At 38.9% G+C, this 20,227-nt stretch overlaps 1 protein-coding gene across 2 annotated transcripts; it reads left to right on the forward strand.

Moving 5' to 3' along the window:
• Positions 1-672: 672 nt before the first annotated feature.
• On the forward strand, positions 673-5,716 carry si:ch211-215c18.3. 2 transcript variants are annotated; one of them, XM_034178600.1, is made up of 4 exons: positions 673-742; positions 1,115-1,243; positions 4,976-5,323; positions 5,394-5,716. In XM_034178600.1, exons 2-4 carry the CDS (start codon positions 1,204-1,206, stop codon positions 5,498-5,500), a joined length of 495 nt encoding a protein of 164 aa, XP_034034491.1. In that variant the 5' UTR covers positions 673-742; positions 1,115-1,203; the 3' UTR covers positions 5,501-5,716. The 2 variants fall into 2 exon arrangements, with proteins under 2 accessions (XP_034034491.1, XP_034034492.1); XM_034178601.1 differs by lacking the exon at positions 673-742 and having other exon boundaries at positions 1,034-1,243; positions 5,020-5,323.
• The last annotated feature ends 14,511 nt before the right edge of the window (positions 5,717-20,227 follow it).

The raw sequence follows: 20,227 nt of genomic DNA on the forward strand, positions 1-20,227 counted from the left end.
AATGACACAAGATTTTGCAATTAAAATTTCCCTTTCATAAATGACATTTCTCTTTTAGATGACTGTCATGGTTACCAAGGAAGCAGTCGCCACCTGGGGGAAGTTCAAGGATGTAATGTGTGATCTTGACTTCTGAGCTTTAATCCGTATCACTGATCTTTGATGTTGACAGTTGGTCTTTAATCCTGCTTTGCCACTGGGTTTTTAGATGGTTGTTGTGGTAACCAAGGAAAACATTAGTACGTCTATGAAATGCCCCCTGGCGGTGATTGTATAAACTAATATGCAGTGGCAAGAAAAAAATATGTGAACCTTTGAGAAATGACATGTCTTAATCGTGCTGACGTCAAATTAAAAAACAGATTTTGCATATAAAAAAATAGAAAATGATACCACTAATCTCTACAACATGACATAAATAAAATAAAAATATAAAAGCCAAAATGATGGTTTTGCAACCGTTAGTGCATCACTTTTACAGACAGTTTTCTTCAGACAAAACGGGATTTTTTTAAGTCCCTCCCTGTCAGATTTTTGTCCCGTCGGTGTTTTTTTTTTTTTGTTTTTTTTGTCTTTTCTGTAGCCAACATATGCACAAACGAGCCGATCTCCCCTGGTCCTGGGTCACAGTGCGCTGAAGGATTTTGCAGCACTAACAGCACGTGTGTGGGAGCGTGTGGGTGCGCGTGGACGCACAATAAACCGCTTTGGGCTCCGAGTCCGGACAGGAATCTGATATCAGGTAGGAACGTGCGTCCAGTGCGAAGATTTGGAAAAAAAAAAAAAAAAATCATTACGCACACTTCGTTTTGTTATTGCTTGCGCGTTTGTCGTCGGCGCAGATCTGCAGCAGCAGAGAGCAAAATGTGCGCAAACCCAGTGAGGGGGGTTTTGGTGCAGTGGAGACGCCGCAGAGGCGTTGTCCGCCTGCGGCACGCACACACACACACACACACACACACACACACACACACACACACACACACACACACACACACACACACACACACACACACACACACACACACACACACACACACACACAGGGATGATTGCGCAGATCTGCATTCTGTCTGCGCCTCCTCTCTAAAATGTCTTTGTGCTTTCTGCTTTAAGGTGTGGCTTTAATCTGCAAAGTGAACTTTCTGGCGGTGTCCCGGGTTAAACTCTGTGAAGGTGACCGATCTGACGGGGAGAGTCTCCATGGAGCCGCATCTGTTCGCCGCATCCTGCCTCCTCTTTGGTACGACAAGCACACAGGCTGTGCGCCATTTACAGCAAATAAACCAAATCCTGCAGCTGGTGTGTCACTGGACGAGCAGAGAATAGGGAAGTCAGGGGACGGTTGTAACACATTTGGTTTCTGTTGCCTGTAGCTGAAAGAAGAGAAATGTGGATGCTGTGGTTAGGTGAGGCAGTGCAAAGTCAGACGTATCTGGAAAGAAGATGACTGGTCGAATTTTTCACAACAGTTTGCAAAGACATAACAGTAAAATCTCAGATATAGTTTACTTTTATTATAGGCAAAGGCTACACGCCCAACCGTTGGGCAAATAAATATAATGTCTTATTTACTTTATTGAACCAACGGTTGGGCGTATAGCCACTCCGTTTATTATATGCGAATGCGCATATTCTCATGATATTTATGATGATTTACGATGATATCTCATGATACCCTCTCTACTTTTAAGATTAGGCTTAAAACTTTCCTTTTTGCTAAAGCTTATAGTTAGGGCTGGATCAGGTGACCCTGAACCATCCCTTAGTTATGCTGCTATAGACTTAGACTGCTGGGGGGTTCCCATGATGTCTTTTTCCTGGTTCTCTCCCTCAGCCCCAACCAGTCCCAACAGAAGACTGCCCCTCCCTGAGCCTGGTTCTGCTGGAGGTTTCTTCCTGTTAAAAGGGAGTTTTTCCTTCCCACTGTTGCCAAGTGCTTGCTCACAGGGGGTCGTTTTGACCGTTGGGGTTTTTCCATAATTATTGTATGGCCTTGCCTTACAATATAAGGTGCCTTGGGGCAACTGTTTGTTGTGATTTGGCGCTATATAAATAAAATTGATTTAATTGATATTTCATATGATGATATTAAAGCGTGATCTCGATACATGTTTTTGTCTCTTCTAGACTGGACTATTGCAATGTCCTATTCTAAGGCTTACCTTAAAAGTCCAGCATTCGGTACTTTAACGTTTCTCATAAACCCTCCTGGCGGACCCCTGCACTTCCCAGAATGCACTTCGGCGCCAGCAGAGTTCCGGCATCTCACAGAGCATGTCAACAATGGCTAGCGAGGACGTGGGTGGTGTTGATCCAGCGAGTTCACGGGCAGTTATGGTGATGACATGTTCTCTCAATTTGAGAGGATTATCTAGAGGAGGTGTAGCACCTGTGATGGACTTCTGCTGTGTCCCAATAGTTAGACTTTTTTAGAAAAACTTTATAACTGTTAGAATGGCCTAAGCTGTGGGTTACCCGTGTGAGTCTGGTCTGCTTGAGGTTTCTTCCTCAAAAACACCAGAGGGAGTTTTTCCTTAACACTGTTGCCTATGTCCTTGTTGGGGGGGGGGGGGGGGGGGGGGGGGGTAAGGGTTAGACCTTACTTGTGTGAAGTGCCTTTGGCAGCTTTGTTGTGATTTGGTGGTACATAAATGAACTGAATTGAATGTCTGCCCAGCCAACAAGCTAGCAACAGTGAAGCAAAACAATAGAGACAAAAAACATAAGAGCAGACATTGTCATTGGCTGAACCAGCCAGTAACAAGTACCCCAGGCCATTTTGGTTAAGGAATTGAATGCATTTAGACAGTGCAAACAAAGCAAGGTGCTTACTAGTTATTACCCCTCAAAGGTTATTGAGGATCCTTAATTGGAGTAAGCAGGTATTGAAAATGGATGGAAGTTAATGAACTGTTGGGAAAGTGTAAGTACACAGACCCACAACAGGGGGCGCAAATGAACGGACAATGGAGGAAGTCAAATAACAATGCTTTACTGTTGTGAAACACGCACAACAAACACAACTGATTACAATAATGGACAAAGTCAATTCACAAGGGTGTCGTGTGGGCAGGCTCGAAGATAGGAGACGCCTCTCCAAAGTAGAACCGGAACCACACGGTTTCCTCCGCCACAGGACCCCGGGAATACTGGAGCCGCCAAGTCCCGAACTCCCAGGTGGCCACTGCCTCCGCGTGTCGGACCTGGTACTGCTGGCGAGGAACAAAGAACAGTTAACCGAGGGCGCGTTCGCACCCAGCAATCCGTACGGCAGGAAAACTACCTCCACCTCTCGTTGGAAAAGGAGTCTGTTTATACAACGCACAAAATCACAAAAGATGACTGTTTACACAGTGAGCTGAGGATATTACCTTCCAGGTAGAATGATATCTCGGCAAAGAGGTGGAGACGTCGTCCTGCTGATATACTCTTGCCGATCAGATGATTGGTAACAGCTGTTGCAGGTGATGCGTGACAGCTGTCACCCTGGCTGCTCCTGTGAGGCGGCTGCGCCCTCTGGTGCCTGGAGCCCGCACTCCAGACAGGGCGCCCTCTGGTGGTGGGCCAGCAGTACCTCCTCTTCTGGCGGCCCACACAACATGAACATGTATTTGTTAATACCGTTATTGTAAAGTTAATGTAACGGAGGCCAGCAGGTGTCACTGTGCAGATGTAGTTAGTAAATCTCACTCCCAATAGCTCAAAAGGATTCTCTGGTCACAAGGCCAGTGCCCTGGGTTTTAGCCTTCTGGTTAGCGAGTCCGACTCCCATGCCGGAGCTCGTGAGTTTGCGTCCCGAGGGGAGCGAATAGGTGGAGTCATAACAACACAATGCAGAGTGCAACCGCTACATTAAACTACACTACTGTACTTTATACGCTAGTCACCGGCTTTGTTTAAACTTGTTGGCTAGGTACGGTTGGCTAATTAACAGCTAATTTAACTGAAGCTTATCTAGCTATAGTTAGCTTACTTTCCATGATTTACACTTTTATTTTACATGGTGTAGATTTTTAATGGTTCTTCAGTTTATGGGTTCTTTAATAGATATCAACAGATGGTATCTGTTTGGGGTTTCCATTAGATAGCATACAGAGTGTGTATTTTGTCTTCCTATAGTAAGCTAACAGTGTGAACTTTAGATAGATACCTAAAACATATTACATCATAGTTTCTGTTTCTATAATAGAATAACCATATTTACATCTTAGCCTACAAGCTATAATTTAATTTTACTACAAGTCTACAGACTAGGTATACATATACTACAGTCTTCTCCTGTATGAAGATTTAGGTTTTAGAAGCTAACTCCTATAACATTATGTAGTAACTATATTTCTTGTATATGTTGTTTATTACCTTGATTTTGTAAATATCACTTGTATACATGCTGTCCATTTTCTTGAGCTACTTAGGTGGGTAGGGAGAGTTCCCATGGGATAAAAAAGCTTTTCAACCTACCATCCCTGGTTCTCAAGACCAGGCACCGAAGTGGATCTACTCTACTCTATTCTACTCTTCTTCTTTTTTTTTTTTTAGATATTTAGATATACCTTAGTATACACTATAGAGTTCTACCTTAGAATTGGAATGTATTATAGAAGACATACCTTACTGAATTTTCATGTTATTATATAACAACATATTACTAGTATTAGTAATAGGTTTTTGGTTATGTGTATAAAAATGGAAAAATTAACAAAGTACTTTACAGATTTGTTAAAATTAACTGTTTTAAGAGGTCACTTACTGTATTTATACTTTCTTCTTAAAGCTAAAGTCGGGGCTTGTTTCACAAGCATGGTTACTACTAGTTTGGTTTGGGTTGTTTCCACCCTTAAGTTACTTCAGAACTGACACCTGAGAGTGTGGATTTGGCCAGATGACCAACAGTTTCGATAAGTACAACATGTTCTGTGTTGGATCTACATTTTTACATACTGTATTCACGCTACTTTTGAATCTCTTTCAGTCAACTCAGTGTCTGGGTTTCTGTTCACCCCACGTGGGCCTCAGATGTACACGTGTCTGACCTACCTGGAGCGGAACGTCAGGGTGGACTGTGAGTTCCCACCCACCAACCAGCTCCCCGGCCCCTACTGTGAGTATCGCCAGGACAGCCGCCTGGTGGGCAGCACCTACCCCAATGTCGTCAACCTTGTGTCCACCGAGGACCGCAGGAGGGCTAATGTCAGCCTGGTCACGCCCACACTGTGCCGCCTCACGTGGGCCCCGCTGGCTGATGAGAAGCCGTACACCTACAGCTGCAGGGTTTACCAGGGCAGCAGCTTCAAGGAGAACAGCATGGCCGTGCACCACAGTCAGTTTAGCTTCTTATTTGGGGTACATACGGGTCACAAACAGTAACTTAACAGTCTTCTTCTTCACAGGGATCCTCCAAATCTGCTCGTCAGTCAGAGAGACACTCAAATCATCCTCGTGGGTTCTATTGCTGGTGATGTCACTTCCTGTGGCTGTGGGTCTTCTGAGTCCTTGACCTTGGCCACTTCACAGGGTTTGAAGATATTTTGTTTATTGGAGTTTCATTGCTCAGGCCTCAACACTGGAATAGGGTCAGTGGCCATGTCTCTTGTGTTTTAATATATATCATATATTTAAATCCAGCCACCACTGGATGGCGCTGTATAGTTATGGCTATTAAATATTTGGAAATTGGCAAAGTTTTTTGTTCTTTTAGCTGCGGAGGACAAAATATCAAAGTTAAAAGCAAATAAGTACAAACTTACGCAGACTGACAGCTTTAACTTCTTCAAAGTTGTCATAAAGTCTTGGTGGCTTCCCTCACTGCTCTTTTGTGCAAATTGCTGATTTTTAAGGATACCTGCTGACATATCTGTGATATCACAATAAAATAAGACACACTTGGCTATTAAACACCTCAACAGCTAATTATCGAATTACCTTTGGTCCTAAGAAAATGGGGAACCACACACACACACACAAAATCACGTAATGCCTACACCATTCATTTGGATGTAATTACACTAAAACTCTCATATTCATTATTTGTGTTCAGCTTTTGATATAATGTGAGTGTTACTCTTAAAATCTCATAGACAGACACAAACAGACAGGGTCCAAATATATTTGGGCCAAACTGTAGCTGTTAAAACACTTTAAAGGCATGGCTCAGCACTCTCATTCTAGTTGATGTCTTCCTCCGTAGTTCTACTGGTGGTGCCAAAGTCAAAGGCATAGAAAACTTGGTATGTCTAAAAATACACAATCATTAGTTTGCACCACAGCAGCTTTGCCTTCATAGTGTAGTATATTAATTCCAGTTTCATGTTAAAGAAAAAGACAATATTTTTTTATATTAAATATTAGTGTGCAGTCTTTTTTTTTCTGCTGATGTTGACTGGATCAGGACCAAACAGACACTTCCCTACATACATACAGAAAAATTATGAAACTAATAGTCTGTATAATATTATTACTGGGTTGTGTGTGTGTGTGTTCTTTTTTTTTTTTTTACAGAAAAACATATTCTTCTTGTAGATATATGTGCAATGCATCTTTATTCCAATTTGCAGCACAAATGAGTTCCTTATACACTCCCAACAGATATGAAAGGCAGTAATTTTCCTTACAGGAAGTGTTCACTTTTTACCAAACTGAGTCACATTGAAACTTTGCTAGTGATTTCGTATGAGCACTGCTGCTTCACAGCAAGGAGGTCCTGGGTTCGCTTCCCACCTGGTCCTTCCTGTGTGGCATTTTCATGTGAATCTGTTTGTCTGTCTACATGTGTTGCCTCTGTGACAGACTGGCGGTGGGGCAGTTGTAGCGTGTGATGGGTTTAATGCTCAAACTAAACACTGGACTGATTAAAATCGTTTTATTCCAGAGTGATACATTGAATCCAAAATAGTTTTAAAAATAGACCCCATGTTAAAAAAATGTTGGTATGCTCCTATAATATGACTAGGGTTGCAAAAATTCAGCTTAATTTCAACAAGTCTTGTATTGTAAAAGAGGTCAAAGTCGTCACTTTAATATACCACACAATTAAAGCAGCCGTGTTGAATACTAGAACAGATGTACAAACGTAATAATAAAAATAAAATGTTTTGTACAGTAAGAATTGTGTTGTTTTACAGTATGTAAACATTGAGCCTCATGCAAGAACAGCTTGTACAAACAAATTTGTTTTTAGGTGGCCTGTATGAGTGATTTAAAAGAACTTCCCACATTCACGAGTTCTTGAAGGCGAACAAAATGTCCAAGTGGTCCAGAATCATCAAAGGTTTTCACTAATTGATTGTATGTTTCATATCTGGAGCAGTTTTAAGCCCTGCGACAGACTGGTGTCCTGTCCAGGTTGCACCCTGCCTCTCACCCTATGACTGCTAGGATAGGGTTCTCCCCCCAGACCCTTAAATGGAGTAAGTAGGTATAGAAAATGGATGGATGAATGAAGCAGTTTTAGGTGTAAAATCCTAACTTACACATCGTAATTACACTGACTGTGTCCTGTTTAACTCTGTAATATGAAATGTAATCTATGTATTAATATAGCCTAACAATATTATTTATGTAAGATAGGATATTTCTATATTGATTGCACGACAGGGGAATGCCCCATCATCGGGTGTGGGGTGGACAGGCTGTAGTCCGATCTTTCACGACTGCAGAAATTGGCTGCTCATTCTATGCACCGCACAACCAATGATGCCATGTAATATTTCTGTCATCACCATAACAGACACTGACCACTGACCGTCTCCTGCGACAGTCACTGGTCACGTTCCTGTGGTGAGACTTTTTTAAAATCTATTTTCACGCCAAACATTTCTGCCTTATTTCAGTGTTGGAGTCTGACCCTCAGATGACACGGCATTGAAGGCACTCATTACTTTTTCCCACTCGCTGCATTTAGCAGGTTCCTTAATAACACTTTTAACAATTACAGATTTTTTTTGTGTTTCTGCGACAGCGGGGCATTGTCTCTGAACACGTAAAGTTCCTTGTCTGTGTCTCTGATCCCAGTTTCCTGATTGGTCACCTCTAAAATATGGGGCAGGGCACATAGCCATTTCACACAGGCAGAATTCACAATCTTTAAAACAGGTGATTTACACAATTATCTGAAGTCACGGCACTCATATGAGCTAATCATACTTTAAAAAGGTGAGAGAAATTTGAGAAGTTTAGGAGAGTTTTCTTGCAGGAGGCCTTATGTTCCCCACTCTGTAATTGCATTTTTTCAAAGCTTCTGTTTTAACTTTGTATATTTTTGAGTGAACTTCATACATATTTCATGAAAGGCTTTGCTATTTTTATTAAATGAAACCTACAGCTAATTGAATTGCTGTTTTGTTTATTGTTTGCCATCATATTCTGTTGATCAGTATTATTACCTGTGGCCATCAAATATGGTCATGCAGTATTGCGAAAACTTTGCATCCGTCCGTCCAGCTGTCTTTGCTCAGCAGTCCAGTCCTATTACTGCCAGAGTCTTCCAATTCACAGGGATCATTCTTGGGACACAGACCTTGGACAAGCTCAAAGATGGCTAAACCTGACCTATTTTAAGATGTAATTTAAGAGGTTAAAAAGCAGTGGTGGGCACAGTTCCGATAATTGTTAATTTGCAAACCTAACTTTTTTGTTAATGGATTAGCTTTTCAGCTATTTTTAAAAATCATCAGCATACCACTTAGCTTCTGCTAAATTTAGCTCAGCTAACTTTCAGTCCGCTAACTTTTTTTTTTTTGGCATGGTGAATCAGAATAATACATTTAAGTATTTACCTGTTGCATGTTTTGGATGGAGTTAAATTTGTCTCATTAATACTTGCAAATGCACAGAGGGTGATTTACAAATATCCCTTGATTTGTACAAGTGCTTTGTGATCCACAAACACAAATTTCCGATTTGTAACTTGTGTGTTGGGTTTTACAAATAAATTCGTATTTGTAAATATATTGTTTTTTCATTTGTTAAAAAAATGCATTTGCAAAACTGAAAATTCTGTTTGTAAAATGTGATTCAGCATTTGTGGATCACTTTGCTCAGTTACGCAATGTTGACACATTCTCAGCTCAAAACTGCTCAGTTTCACAAATCTATAAGTCGCTATTCACATTTCTATCCAGTAGATGGCAGTGTTGCTGGCTGTAGTGTGCGCTCTACAGCACTTAAGCTCTCCCAGTAAAATCATGGCCGAAGGAGAACACCAGCAGCAGCTACCAATGGCAGTGTTACTATTTTCATGCTAGATATATTATGTTTATTTTAATGTATGGCAAGGAAAATTATTTGGACTTACAGACAGTGGTAGCTGCTGCTCTTGTTCTCCTTCAGCCATGATTTCACTGCGAGAGCTTAAGTGCTGTAGAGTGCACACTATAGCCAGCAACACTGCCGTCTACTGGATGACAGTTTGAATAGCGACGTATATATTTGTGAAAATCTGAGCAGTTTTGCGCTGAGAATGTCTCAGCGATACCTTCACAACCAGAATTTTCAGTTTTGCAAATGCTTTTTTCTAACAAAAGATAAAATGATATATTTACAAATCCAAATTTATTTTTTAAAACAAACGCACGTTACAAATCAGAAATTTGTGTTTGTGGATCGCAAAACACGTGTACAAATCAAGGAATATTTGTAAATCTCCCTCTGTGCATTTGCGGGTATGACTAGGGATGGGTATTGATAAGATTTTATCAATATCGATGCTATTATCGATTCGGCTTATCGATCCGATTCCTTATCGATTCCCTTATCGATACCGCTTGTGAATTTTGAACTAAAAGTAGGCTTTACAGGTTTTCTATGTATTTCATTGAGTCTTAAAGTAAATAAATATGAAATTGGTCACTGTATCCTTGATCTCTGGACATAAATAAAAATAAACAAAACGGTGTTTCGCTTTGAAGTTATTAATTCTGACTGGACTCTATTGTTCTAACTTGACTCGGCAGAGAGCTGCACAGTGTTTGGAGCTGTGTGAACAGAACGAAGGACGATTCTCGTTTCTTTCTCGCAACAAGAGAGGAGTCCCAGTTAGTAACTTTAATCCACACAAAAGTGACTCACGATTGACATATTCAGGGATGAAAGTGGTGAAAAACAAAAAAAGCTGAAACCCAAAATTACCACCCAACACCACCTGCACGAAAAAGTTTGAATTCTAGAAGCTCTGAAATGCAATCAGGGACTATTCCAGACAATAAACTGCAGTGAGTGCAGCATCCATTTAGTGAGAAAAAAAAAAAACTTTCCTTATTCAAATTCATTCCAGTAGTATTCTGCTCTTACTAGGATGCAGCAGTTTTCTAGTTTGGCAGATAGTTCTGGAGGAAATCACTGAAGAAATTAACAAACTGAAAATATGGTTTGACCGAAACAAACTGTCATTAAACTTAAATAAGACAGGGATGAAGTGGAGGTGTAAGAGTCACTAGGTGTTCACAGGAAACATTTATTTCTGTATACGTATGTATTTATTTATTTATTTATGTATGTTCATTGTTAGTTGGTTTTATATTTTCTGTTGTGTTTCTATTTAGGTTCTTTTTGTCTCTTTCTCTAAAATTGTATATAACAACTAATCATTAGATTATTAATATATAAACAAAAATAAATTTTAAAAATATTACAATTTGTCATTTGACTCTTTTACGACAAAAAAACGCTTGACAGCTGCAACTGCTTAATGCTAACTTTAACATTGAAAATGCCATAGACATGCTAATGTGTTAGCATCAGTCCCGTTTTTGTTATAAAATACGTCTATCAAATATTTCAGAAGACCATAACAGGTCGGTTTAACATAAAAAGGTAAATAATACTCACAGCCATATGCTCTTTAGGGTTTTAGTGGGGGAAAATTAAGATAAGCGAAAGAAAAAAATGAATCAACGAAGCAACGATTGAAGCACTGCTTCGATCTGTGAATCACTGCTTCGATTGGTTCAAGGCTCAAAGCAAAGCCGTGCTGCAGAAAAGTTGATTACAGACCCGCTGCATGGTCTGTAATCAATGTAGAGAAATTATAATTTTCCTGACAAACACCCCCAAAAACAACGGCCACTCTGAAGGACCGATAAGGGAATTGTTAAGTAAAAAGGTTATTGATGTTGGTGGATTGAATCATTTCTTAGCGATACCCGAAAGGAACCGGTTCTCGATACCCATCCCTAAGTATGACATTGCTTCTTTGTGTGAATCGCAAGCTATTTGTTTGTGGATTTGTGCAGTTTTACGCTGAGAATGTCTCAATATTGTGGAACTGAGCAAAGTGATGAATGTGTGTAATCGGTGATCCACAAATGCTGAATCACACTTCACAAACAGAATTTTCAGTTTTGCAAATGCCTTTTTTTTTTTTACCAAAGGGGCTGATTACTTATGCAACCCATCATCTTGGCTTTTATATTTTTAATAAATTTATATCAGGTTGTAGAGATTTACTTTCAGTTTGAGTTTAAGGAAGATAATTTTAAAATGTTTTATACTGAGAAGCCTGGTTTACTTTTTGTATTTGAAATGCCATAAACAAATTAAAATGTGTGTGTATGTATGTATATATATATATATATATATATATATATATATATATATATATATATATATATATATATATATATATATAGTAGCTTTATTTTCACACCAAGTAAAAACGTGGCCTGTATGGAGAAAAACAAAACAAATGAACCTTTCTTCTTCTTTTGTGGCGTATAACGGCAGCCGGCATCCTTACTGTTACATTACTGCCACCTGCACCATCAGTCCGTTATAGCAGTACAAAATCTTCTAGATGAGTCCAGTGTCTTTCAAGTATTTTAAAAAGCTAACACTTACCCCTCTCACTTGACTTGATGGATAAAATACTTCCTACAGAAACTTCTTTCAAGCCTTACAATTGATTTCTTTCAGTTTTTGCTGTTAGATAAACCATTCAAAAATGACAAAGTATATTTTTGCCTGCATGCTGAAATCGGCTTGCATCAAGTTTATTTTTTTATTTTGGTGAATTTCATAGACTGCGGTACAGCTGGTGCACAGGATATGTGCTTTTTAATGTTACTATGCTGTATGTGCCTGTGGGCTTTCCTGGTGACTGACATAAGTAGCTGGGTTGCAAACTCACATGGTGTGATTTCAGAATTTATTATGGGGCAATAATTTGTAAGCATACATTTCACATGTAAATATTAATAAAGTCACTGTTTTATACCACAGATGTTGTTTTGATAGGTTTTAATCTCTTTAAATGATGTACACATACTTGCATGAAATTTCAATATATTTCAGAGCTCATTGCAAGTTAAGGAAAAACACTTAAAGAATAGTTTTGGCAGGTTCAGTGATATCTGTTCAATGCTATGGCATTTATAGTAAGTAAGTATGCTATAGCATGAGGCAGGTATCACTGAAAGAAGGTCTGCATAGACAGATTCTTTTATTACGGTCAGGCTTCCATATACCCCAATATACAAAAAATATAAAATGGAAATTCATGAAATTAGGTCTCTCTCGTGGCCCCAAATTGCCTCTAAAATGCTCACAACCTGTGGGCCCCCACAAGGGGCGCTGCCCCTGGACACTGCTGTGGGCCTACGATGACCCCTGGGCTCCCATTGACTTTCAGAGTTTTTCTTCTTTGCACATTCTCATTCCTGTTTTCACTCTGTTCTGTTTTTGTTTGTTGTTGTTGTTTTTTTTTTTTAGGAACAGGGGTGACAGCCAATCAGAGTAGAGCCACACCATGACGTCAGTGGCAGCTCTAGCTAGCTGCAAACTCACTTTCGTTTGTGTGTAAATATACCCTCTTTGTCATATATTATGTAAAAACTAGCAAGAAATAAACACTTTTAAAACTGAAAACGCTGTTTTTGGAATCTCATAACACCTCTGAAGTGATTTACAAGACATTTCACAGACATTAGCATGGTGACGTCACAGGCTGGTCTAGCTAGCTGCAAACTGTTTCGTTTCTTTGCAAATTATAAAGACGACAATGTTCATACGGCTGAAGACATTTTAGCATTGTATTATTTTTTTAATATGTTGCACTAATAAAGATGTAATAAAGATGGCATATATATATATATATATATATATATATATATATATATATATATATATATATATATATATATATATATATTTCACACAAGATGACAAGATGTACTAAATGACAACAGATCTATATGAATATATATGTTGTGGTCAGACGTTTAAATACACTAATCACAGGCATGAATGTCCTGGCTCTCACTGATTTCTTTGCTCCGTTCTTTTGCTGGTTGATTTGTTTCTGTTCAAATGTGGCAGCATAGCCATTTTAGGGACATTAGAACCTCATTCATGAAAGGTAGGAATTTTGATGTCATTAAAATGGTGCCATCTCAGTTTTATTCTTCAAAACCTGTTGAATCTTTGAGCCTATTCATGAACATTTCAAATACATCATGATCTTAATGTTAAAAAAGTTTAATTGTTACCATCACAAAAGATTCACTTGAAATAAATGGCTATCATCCTGTAGCACAGAGAAATGTCAGAAATGCAAAATTCATTAGTGGTTCTTTCCAAAATTCAGCAATAAAATACAAAAAAGACTTTTACATCTTTAATTACAGTGATGAATGCCATGTGGGAATAATATTCATACTTAAACAGTTTGCACTGAAATATAAAAAAGAACATTTCAAGCATAAAGGTTGTCATATACCATACAGTATGAGGACAGCCCACAACAAAACAAAACAAACAAAAAAAAAACTGAAATCTTCAATGCTGAAATATTTACAAGGCACAGTGAGTTTGAACTTTATTTGAAAGGTTTAGTAAATGACATAAATGTTGAATGTAATCACACATTAATTTTACAGTTTAGAACACCATCATCATCATCATCATCAGGCCCTCCACACATACGACGTGAAATACTGAGCTTTTCTGTAAAACTGAAATTTATGTTTAAGGTGGTGACACACGCCTGGAAGAACATACATGAGCAACTGTTATGATTGTTATGTGTTTGTAGAACCAACAGGCTCATGATCCCGTTCTGAAAAGTTTCATTTCCTGAGCTGTTTTGAAATAATGACATTTTGCTCCCATTTCATACAATATTTCGAAAGATGGCCTACAGTTGAACAGGGTGGTGGACCCGAGGCTGGGAAACAATGCAGTATTTACACTATGCACAATGTATGCTTCAGTAAACTAATACAACAATTGTATTTACAAACCTGATGGAATACAAATATCTAAAGTGGACTAAAAACCCAATTAGATATGATGTTAAAATAATGGGTGAATAAATAAATTGTTTTCAGAGATGTAAGTCAGACAGTTTTACAAATGTCCTGAAATTGTGGCTGATATTGATCTTTTTAAGATGTCTGTTATCCATCTGAAACACATACAAACAGTGAGAACATGGAAGCCCCACACAGACAGGTCCAGATCAAAAGTTAACCTGACTTTCTTACTGTGAGATAACAGTGCTAACATCTAAGCCATTGTGCTGCCCTTTAGGATGTCATAAAAATGTTGATTGATATAGGCTATACACAGTGGTGGGCACACCTAACCGAAAAGTTAGCTTCGCTAACCGCTAATTCGCTAACTGAAAAGTTAACTTTTATAACGCTAAACCAATAAACCGCTAAAAATTTTGCGGAAATTATGACTAACCTCTAACTTTTTTTAATTGACTCAGTACACTGTCAGCTACTGATAAGCCAGTTTCGAGTTTAAGCACCACAGCGGCTTCTGTGTAAAATCAAAGGCAAGCACAAACCCAAAATGAACAACAAGCCTGAGCTTTTGTCTTTGTGCACCCTGACCGCTGCTCTAAGGAAGTGTCACTTCCTTTTCACATACAACAACACAGATGTGTGGCAGGACACATCAAAAGCAAGGCACTTTTCACTCATGGTTTCATTTATAAACAAAACTAATTCTGGACAGTTTATCGACATTAACGGCAACTCTGTCATTTTTACAAAGTGAAAATATTGCATCTATCTTTTAAAGTAATGCGCTAATTATGAAGGTTTGAATGTTAACCAGCACACGCGCCAAAAGGCATTATGGGAAATCTCCTGTCTGTCATAGAACAATGCTGTCACACAAACCAACACACAAGTTACAGTAACTTGTGTGTTGGTTTTACAAATAAATATGTATTTGTAAATATGTAATTTTCTTTCATTTGTTAAAACATTTGCAAAACTGAAAATTCTGTATGTGAAGTGTGATTCGGCACAATGAATAGTGACTAACGATCACATGTTGGACGCTATTCACACTCCCATTGATTAGATGGCAATGTTCTATGCATTTTGATGGAGGGGGGAGGAGGAGGGATCTGGATTCATTCTTGTTCTCTTTTCTTTTTTTTTCTTTTTTTTTTTGAGGACCACAGTGGTAACAAGTTTATGCTTTATTTTGTTGTCCTCAAAATTTTTACCCCTGGCAACAAGGTTGGGCGGTGGTTATGTTTTCACCCATTTGTTTGTTTGCTTGTTTGTTTGTCTGTTTGGGAACAGCCTGTAATCACAATTTTTCATATATCATTATGAAATTTTTACAGAGGATTCATATCCTGATAGGTAAGAACTGATTCAGTTTTAAAGGTCAAAGTCAGGAAAATTCATGACTGTCACAAAGATAAAATTTATTTCATATTTGAGAGTGTTATGTAGGATGGTATCCTTTATGGAATAACAAAGTTTGGTCAGGATCTGAGCAGGATGACAGATTTTGTGGACATTTGAATTTAATATTGAAAAACCCATTTCAGTATACATTTTGTATTATATCTCAATCAAAAGTGCCTCAATCACTCTCACTTGTGACAATGAGGTGCAAACTGGCACCTCTCAGTGAATAGACTAAGTTTGATCCACATCTGATCTATATTGCGGATTTAGTGGATATTTGATTTTAACATTGAAAAGCCCCTTTGAGCTATATTTTGTATTATATTTTAGCTTCCAACAGGACTTTGACTTTTTCCAAGGTAAAAATTTGTGAAATTGTTAACTAGTGTTGGCGGAGGTTTGCAATAGGGCTGGGTTATGCTGTTTCCGAAGGTGTGTAAGAGGAAAAATTAAATCATCATTTCTTTACATTGATTGTGGTGCTGGTTCTGATTTAGAAGCAGCACATCCACAATTTATTCATTAATCTCTGTCAAAACCATTTAAAGATGTCAGTCATGACTACCAGGACTGTTGTTGCAGGCAAGAAAAGAGAATTATCTGCCATTTAGAATTCACACAGTAGTTTTTTGTTTGTTTGTTTAAGTTCCTCAAAAACAAACACAATTTGTTTGTTTTTGAGCAACTAAAAAACAAACATTTTTTTTTTTTGTTCCTCACAACGTGCCATTTCCATGGGACAGTGCATGAAGGCTCTCTGGTGTGGACTCCGACTGTAGGAGAACTTTTCTTCATAGCTCTGTTCATAGCTCTGTTGTCTGTTCTCCTGGAACTCTCTGCAGGGCTGTGGGAAACATTTGCCTGCAGCATGCCGCGCAGCAAGTGTGCGAGTTTTGTAGGGGAGACTGGAAACATCTGAAAATTTTTAAGTTTATAACTTTCTGAAACACTATTGCCTGCATTTTGAGGGCCAAATTTTGTGAAGTAGTATTAATATGTTGCATAACTAGACAACCAGGTAACAGCTCAAAAAACAGTTTAACACCAACCCAAATCGATATTGGACCAAATCTAAATAATTGATTCTGAATCTTAAGAACTGGAATTAAATCGATTCTTGAAATTTGAATTGATACCCAGCCCTAGTTTGCACTCTATGAGCGTGGTTTTGTAGTTATATACTGGAGTGCTTATTTTACATACTACACGTATCTTATTGCCAAATTAATCAAATTAAAGGACGCACGCCTCCAAAACGCTGCTGGACATTGTGGCGCGGCGTGGCATGGAGAAGTGACTGCATGTGGAAGAGCACTTTGAGAGGATCCCTGAGCCCGGCCAGTGGAGGATCGTATAGTGGTCATTTCCGGTGTCGCCGACCAAATGGTACCCCCTAAAAATTGGTCCGCCTTGCCTTCACTTCGCATGCAGCATTTTGGAGCGTCAACTGCATCATTTCTGAGCGTCAGCATCAATTCCCCGATTATCACCTCGTTTCTGCTTAAAACTGCACTCCAGTCATCATCTGTCTCAGTGACAGATATCTGAAGCTTCTGTACAACAATCATTTCCACATAAATTCAGCATTATTTCATAATAAAACACAGGGGACTGATCAGAGCGCAGCAGCAGCACCACGTCTGACTCAGGCGTACTGCTGTACCTACGTCATTTCAGAGCGTCAGTAGCGACTCACCGATTATTGCTGTCTTTAGAATGATTTAACAGGTTCTATCTTGTCATCTGATGGTTAATAATCACATTATTCCCTTTGATCGCATTAGGTGTAGAGAGTCAGACGCACTGCTGTGGTCTCAAATGACCCATGCATAGTGAATGCAGGGTGGGCCAACTTTTAGGGGAGACCGTTTGGTCGGCGACACCGGCAGGAGAGGAGACTGGATCTAGTGGGGTCGATAATAAAGATGAGACACTGCAGGCTGTCACTCTGCTGGACATCGTTCTACAAGTGCACTGCCACCAGATGACACTCTTTTTTCCCTTTTTTCTTCTCGTCCGTGGAGCCACATGAGTTTTTTATTATTATTATTTATTTTATTATTATTTACAGGGCTTTGCCTTCCATGGCTACAGTCTGGGGTATTTCCACAGCCTCTGTTTACATAATAGCAGCCCACAGCCGTTCTGAGCACTTTCTTCACAAAGGTGTCATCATTTAAGTGTGATTCTAAGTGAAAATTGTCGCTAATTTGCATATTTTGTCACAAATCTGTGTCTCCTACTACTCTCCAACAGCTGCAGTGAGATATCACCCTTAGCAAGCTAGGCTATACAGGGCACACTGTTTAGCTTAACTGGAGCTAGCAAACAATTTTCATCATTATTTTTCTTTACATGTTAGCCTGCTCATCACACATGGATGAAGTTAATATCTAAAGGTACATAACACAATATTTACCTCACAGGAGAGACCACAGCACATTTTATTTTACTTTTCTTTAGTCACCTGCCGTTGGTAAGTTTCTGTCCACCATTCAAAGACGTTCAGAGGAAGATGGGAAGTCAACTCAGCGGAAAGTTATTGCAAGCAGAAAATATTTACATTTGTAATAAATAACAAAAGCATAATATTATTAACCTGTTACCAATATTTCAAATAAACATTTCTGTTCTGGAACATTTAAAAAAATTAAGTCTGATTTTGGTTTTGTTCTTAGCAAAATATCAACTGCTTCCAGTTTGCTGTCATTACTTGATCACAAGTGAGTACTTATAAATGGTAAATGGACTGCATTTATATAGCGCTTTTCCACCTGCATCAGACGCTCAAAGCGCTTTACAATTATGCCTCACATTCACCCCGATGTCAGGGTGCTGCCATACAAGACGCTCACTACACACCGGGAGAAATAGGGGATTAAAGGCCTTGCCCAAGGCAATTGAAGAATTACACAGGAGTCAAAAGATGCTTGAAACCTATGCCACATTACTTTGCCTGATCATAAAAATTCCAAAAAGGTATGGTTTGAACAGTCTGTAACTGAATTCTATGAAGTTATGGGATAAAAACAGCAAAAAATGGTGACAAAGTGTCGGTTTGGACAGGGGTCTGGGTTTGGACCATGTATCATCCTTACTTATCACGTTACAGGGTAACATATGTCACATGTCATAGAATCCAATGGACGTCAGCCTTGTTTGACCTTTACTTTGCAGACCAAGCATCCAACACTGTCAAAACTATTCCATTCATTAATCCTATTAGCTCAACCAATAATTTGCATCACTTTTTACCAAAATTGGAGCAACTTTAACTTTTGACCTCTGCACAAAATGAAACTGACCTTTGTCACCATTCTTGCTGTTTTTATCCCATAACTCTATAGAATTCAGTCACAGATAGTCCAAACTATACCTTTTTGGAATCTTTATGATCAGACAAACAATGTGGAATATTTCAATATGATTGGAGCATCTTTTAATGTTGACCTCTGTGTAATTATTCAATTGACCCCTACCTGACCACCGATTGAAACGTCAAGTGGCCAATCAGTTTTTTCAAAAGAGGAGTGTCTAAGGAGTATTTCTGCCGAATTTGATGCTTTTATCACCATTTGCATGATTGGTTCAGTTATCTGCTGCACTACTGTGTTGGGAATTTGTATGTATCAGATTGAAATTATGTGTCATTTATGTATGCACTTAAGTATCTAAGTATTTTGCATTGCATTTGGCCTGTTTGGTTCACAGGGGGTGACACGACTGTATCACCTTGCTCATCCTTTTCTATCAGTACAACACTGGAAGTCAAAAGGCCAGCAGAGGGCAGTATTGTATATTTTGTTTGTTCAGCGGTGCACCCAATCTTTTACCATTCTTTCATATCTGATATTTAAAAATTCAAGGGTTTTGGTCCATTTGTATTTAGGGGTGTTTATTAGGAGAAGTGGAATACAGAATTCTCAGTTTCTGATCATTAGTGCATAATTACCTGCAACAACAAACTGATGTGTTTTCAGAAGCTTAGAATGAGCCCTTAATCTTTAAAAAGGAGTGGGCCCATTCATGGAGGCCGCCATGTTGCACCGCCATGTTGATACAGTACCCCAAAAAGGCCATGCTTACCCTGCCTTTTGCATTTTGCAGGCAGCTGGAAGACTAAACAAAAAATGGCGAGGAATAAGTGGCTACTTCCCAACACACTGTCTACTGGTTACTAGTGCAGGCTAACAAGTTTGAAAATCCTCATTTCTGAAATGGAGGCTAATACGTATTGCTTTTAACAAGAGAAGGCGAAGAAACAAACATGAAAGGTGGGAAAACAAAAACAAAAACATGACCATCAATGACATAAAGCAGTCTGCAACCTGACCACTAGATGACACTAATGCCTCTTATGTAGATTTACAATCTAATTCTAGAAGTACAATAAAAAGTGTATGGTAGCTTTAATCCATTCGCCCTATTGACGAATCCAAAATCCCTTACGTGCCAGAGAGGCGCTGCAATCAAAACAACATGGAGAAACCACATGACAATTGCAAATGAACATTATACTACCAAAATATACATTTTTTATGCCTTTCATAGGACTTAAAAGAGACTGTAGGCAT

Source organism: Thalassophryne amazonica, chromosome 9, assembly GCF_902500255.1.
Source record: "Thalassophryne amazonica chromosome 9, fThaAma1.1, whole genome shotgun sequence".
NCBI lineage: Eukaryota > Metazoa > Chordata > Actinopteri > Batrachoidiformes > Batrachoididae > Thalassophryne > Thalassophryne amazonica.

Coding starts and splice junctions, on each gene's coding strand:
- si:ch211-215c18.3 (XM_034178600.1), top strand. CDS start 1,204: ATGGAGCCGCATCTGTTCGCCGCATCCTGCCTCCTCTTTG. Junction 1,244..4,975: donor CGCATCCTGCCTCCTCTTTG/GTACGACAAGCA, acceptor AATCTCTTTCAG/TCAACTCAGTGTCTGGGTTT. Junction 5,324..5,393: donor CAGCATGGCCGTGCACCACA/GTCAGTTTAGCT, acceptor TCTTCTTCACAG/GGATCCTCCAAATCTGCTCG.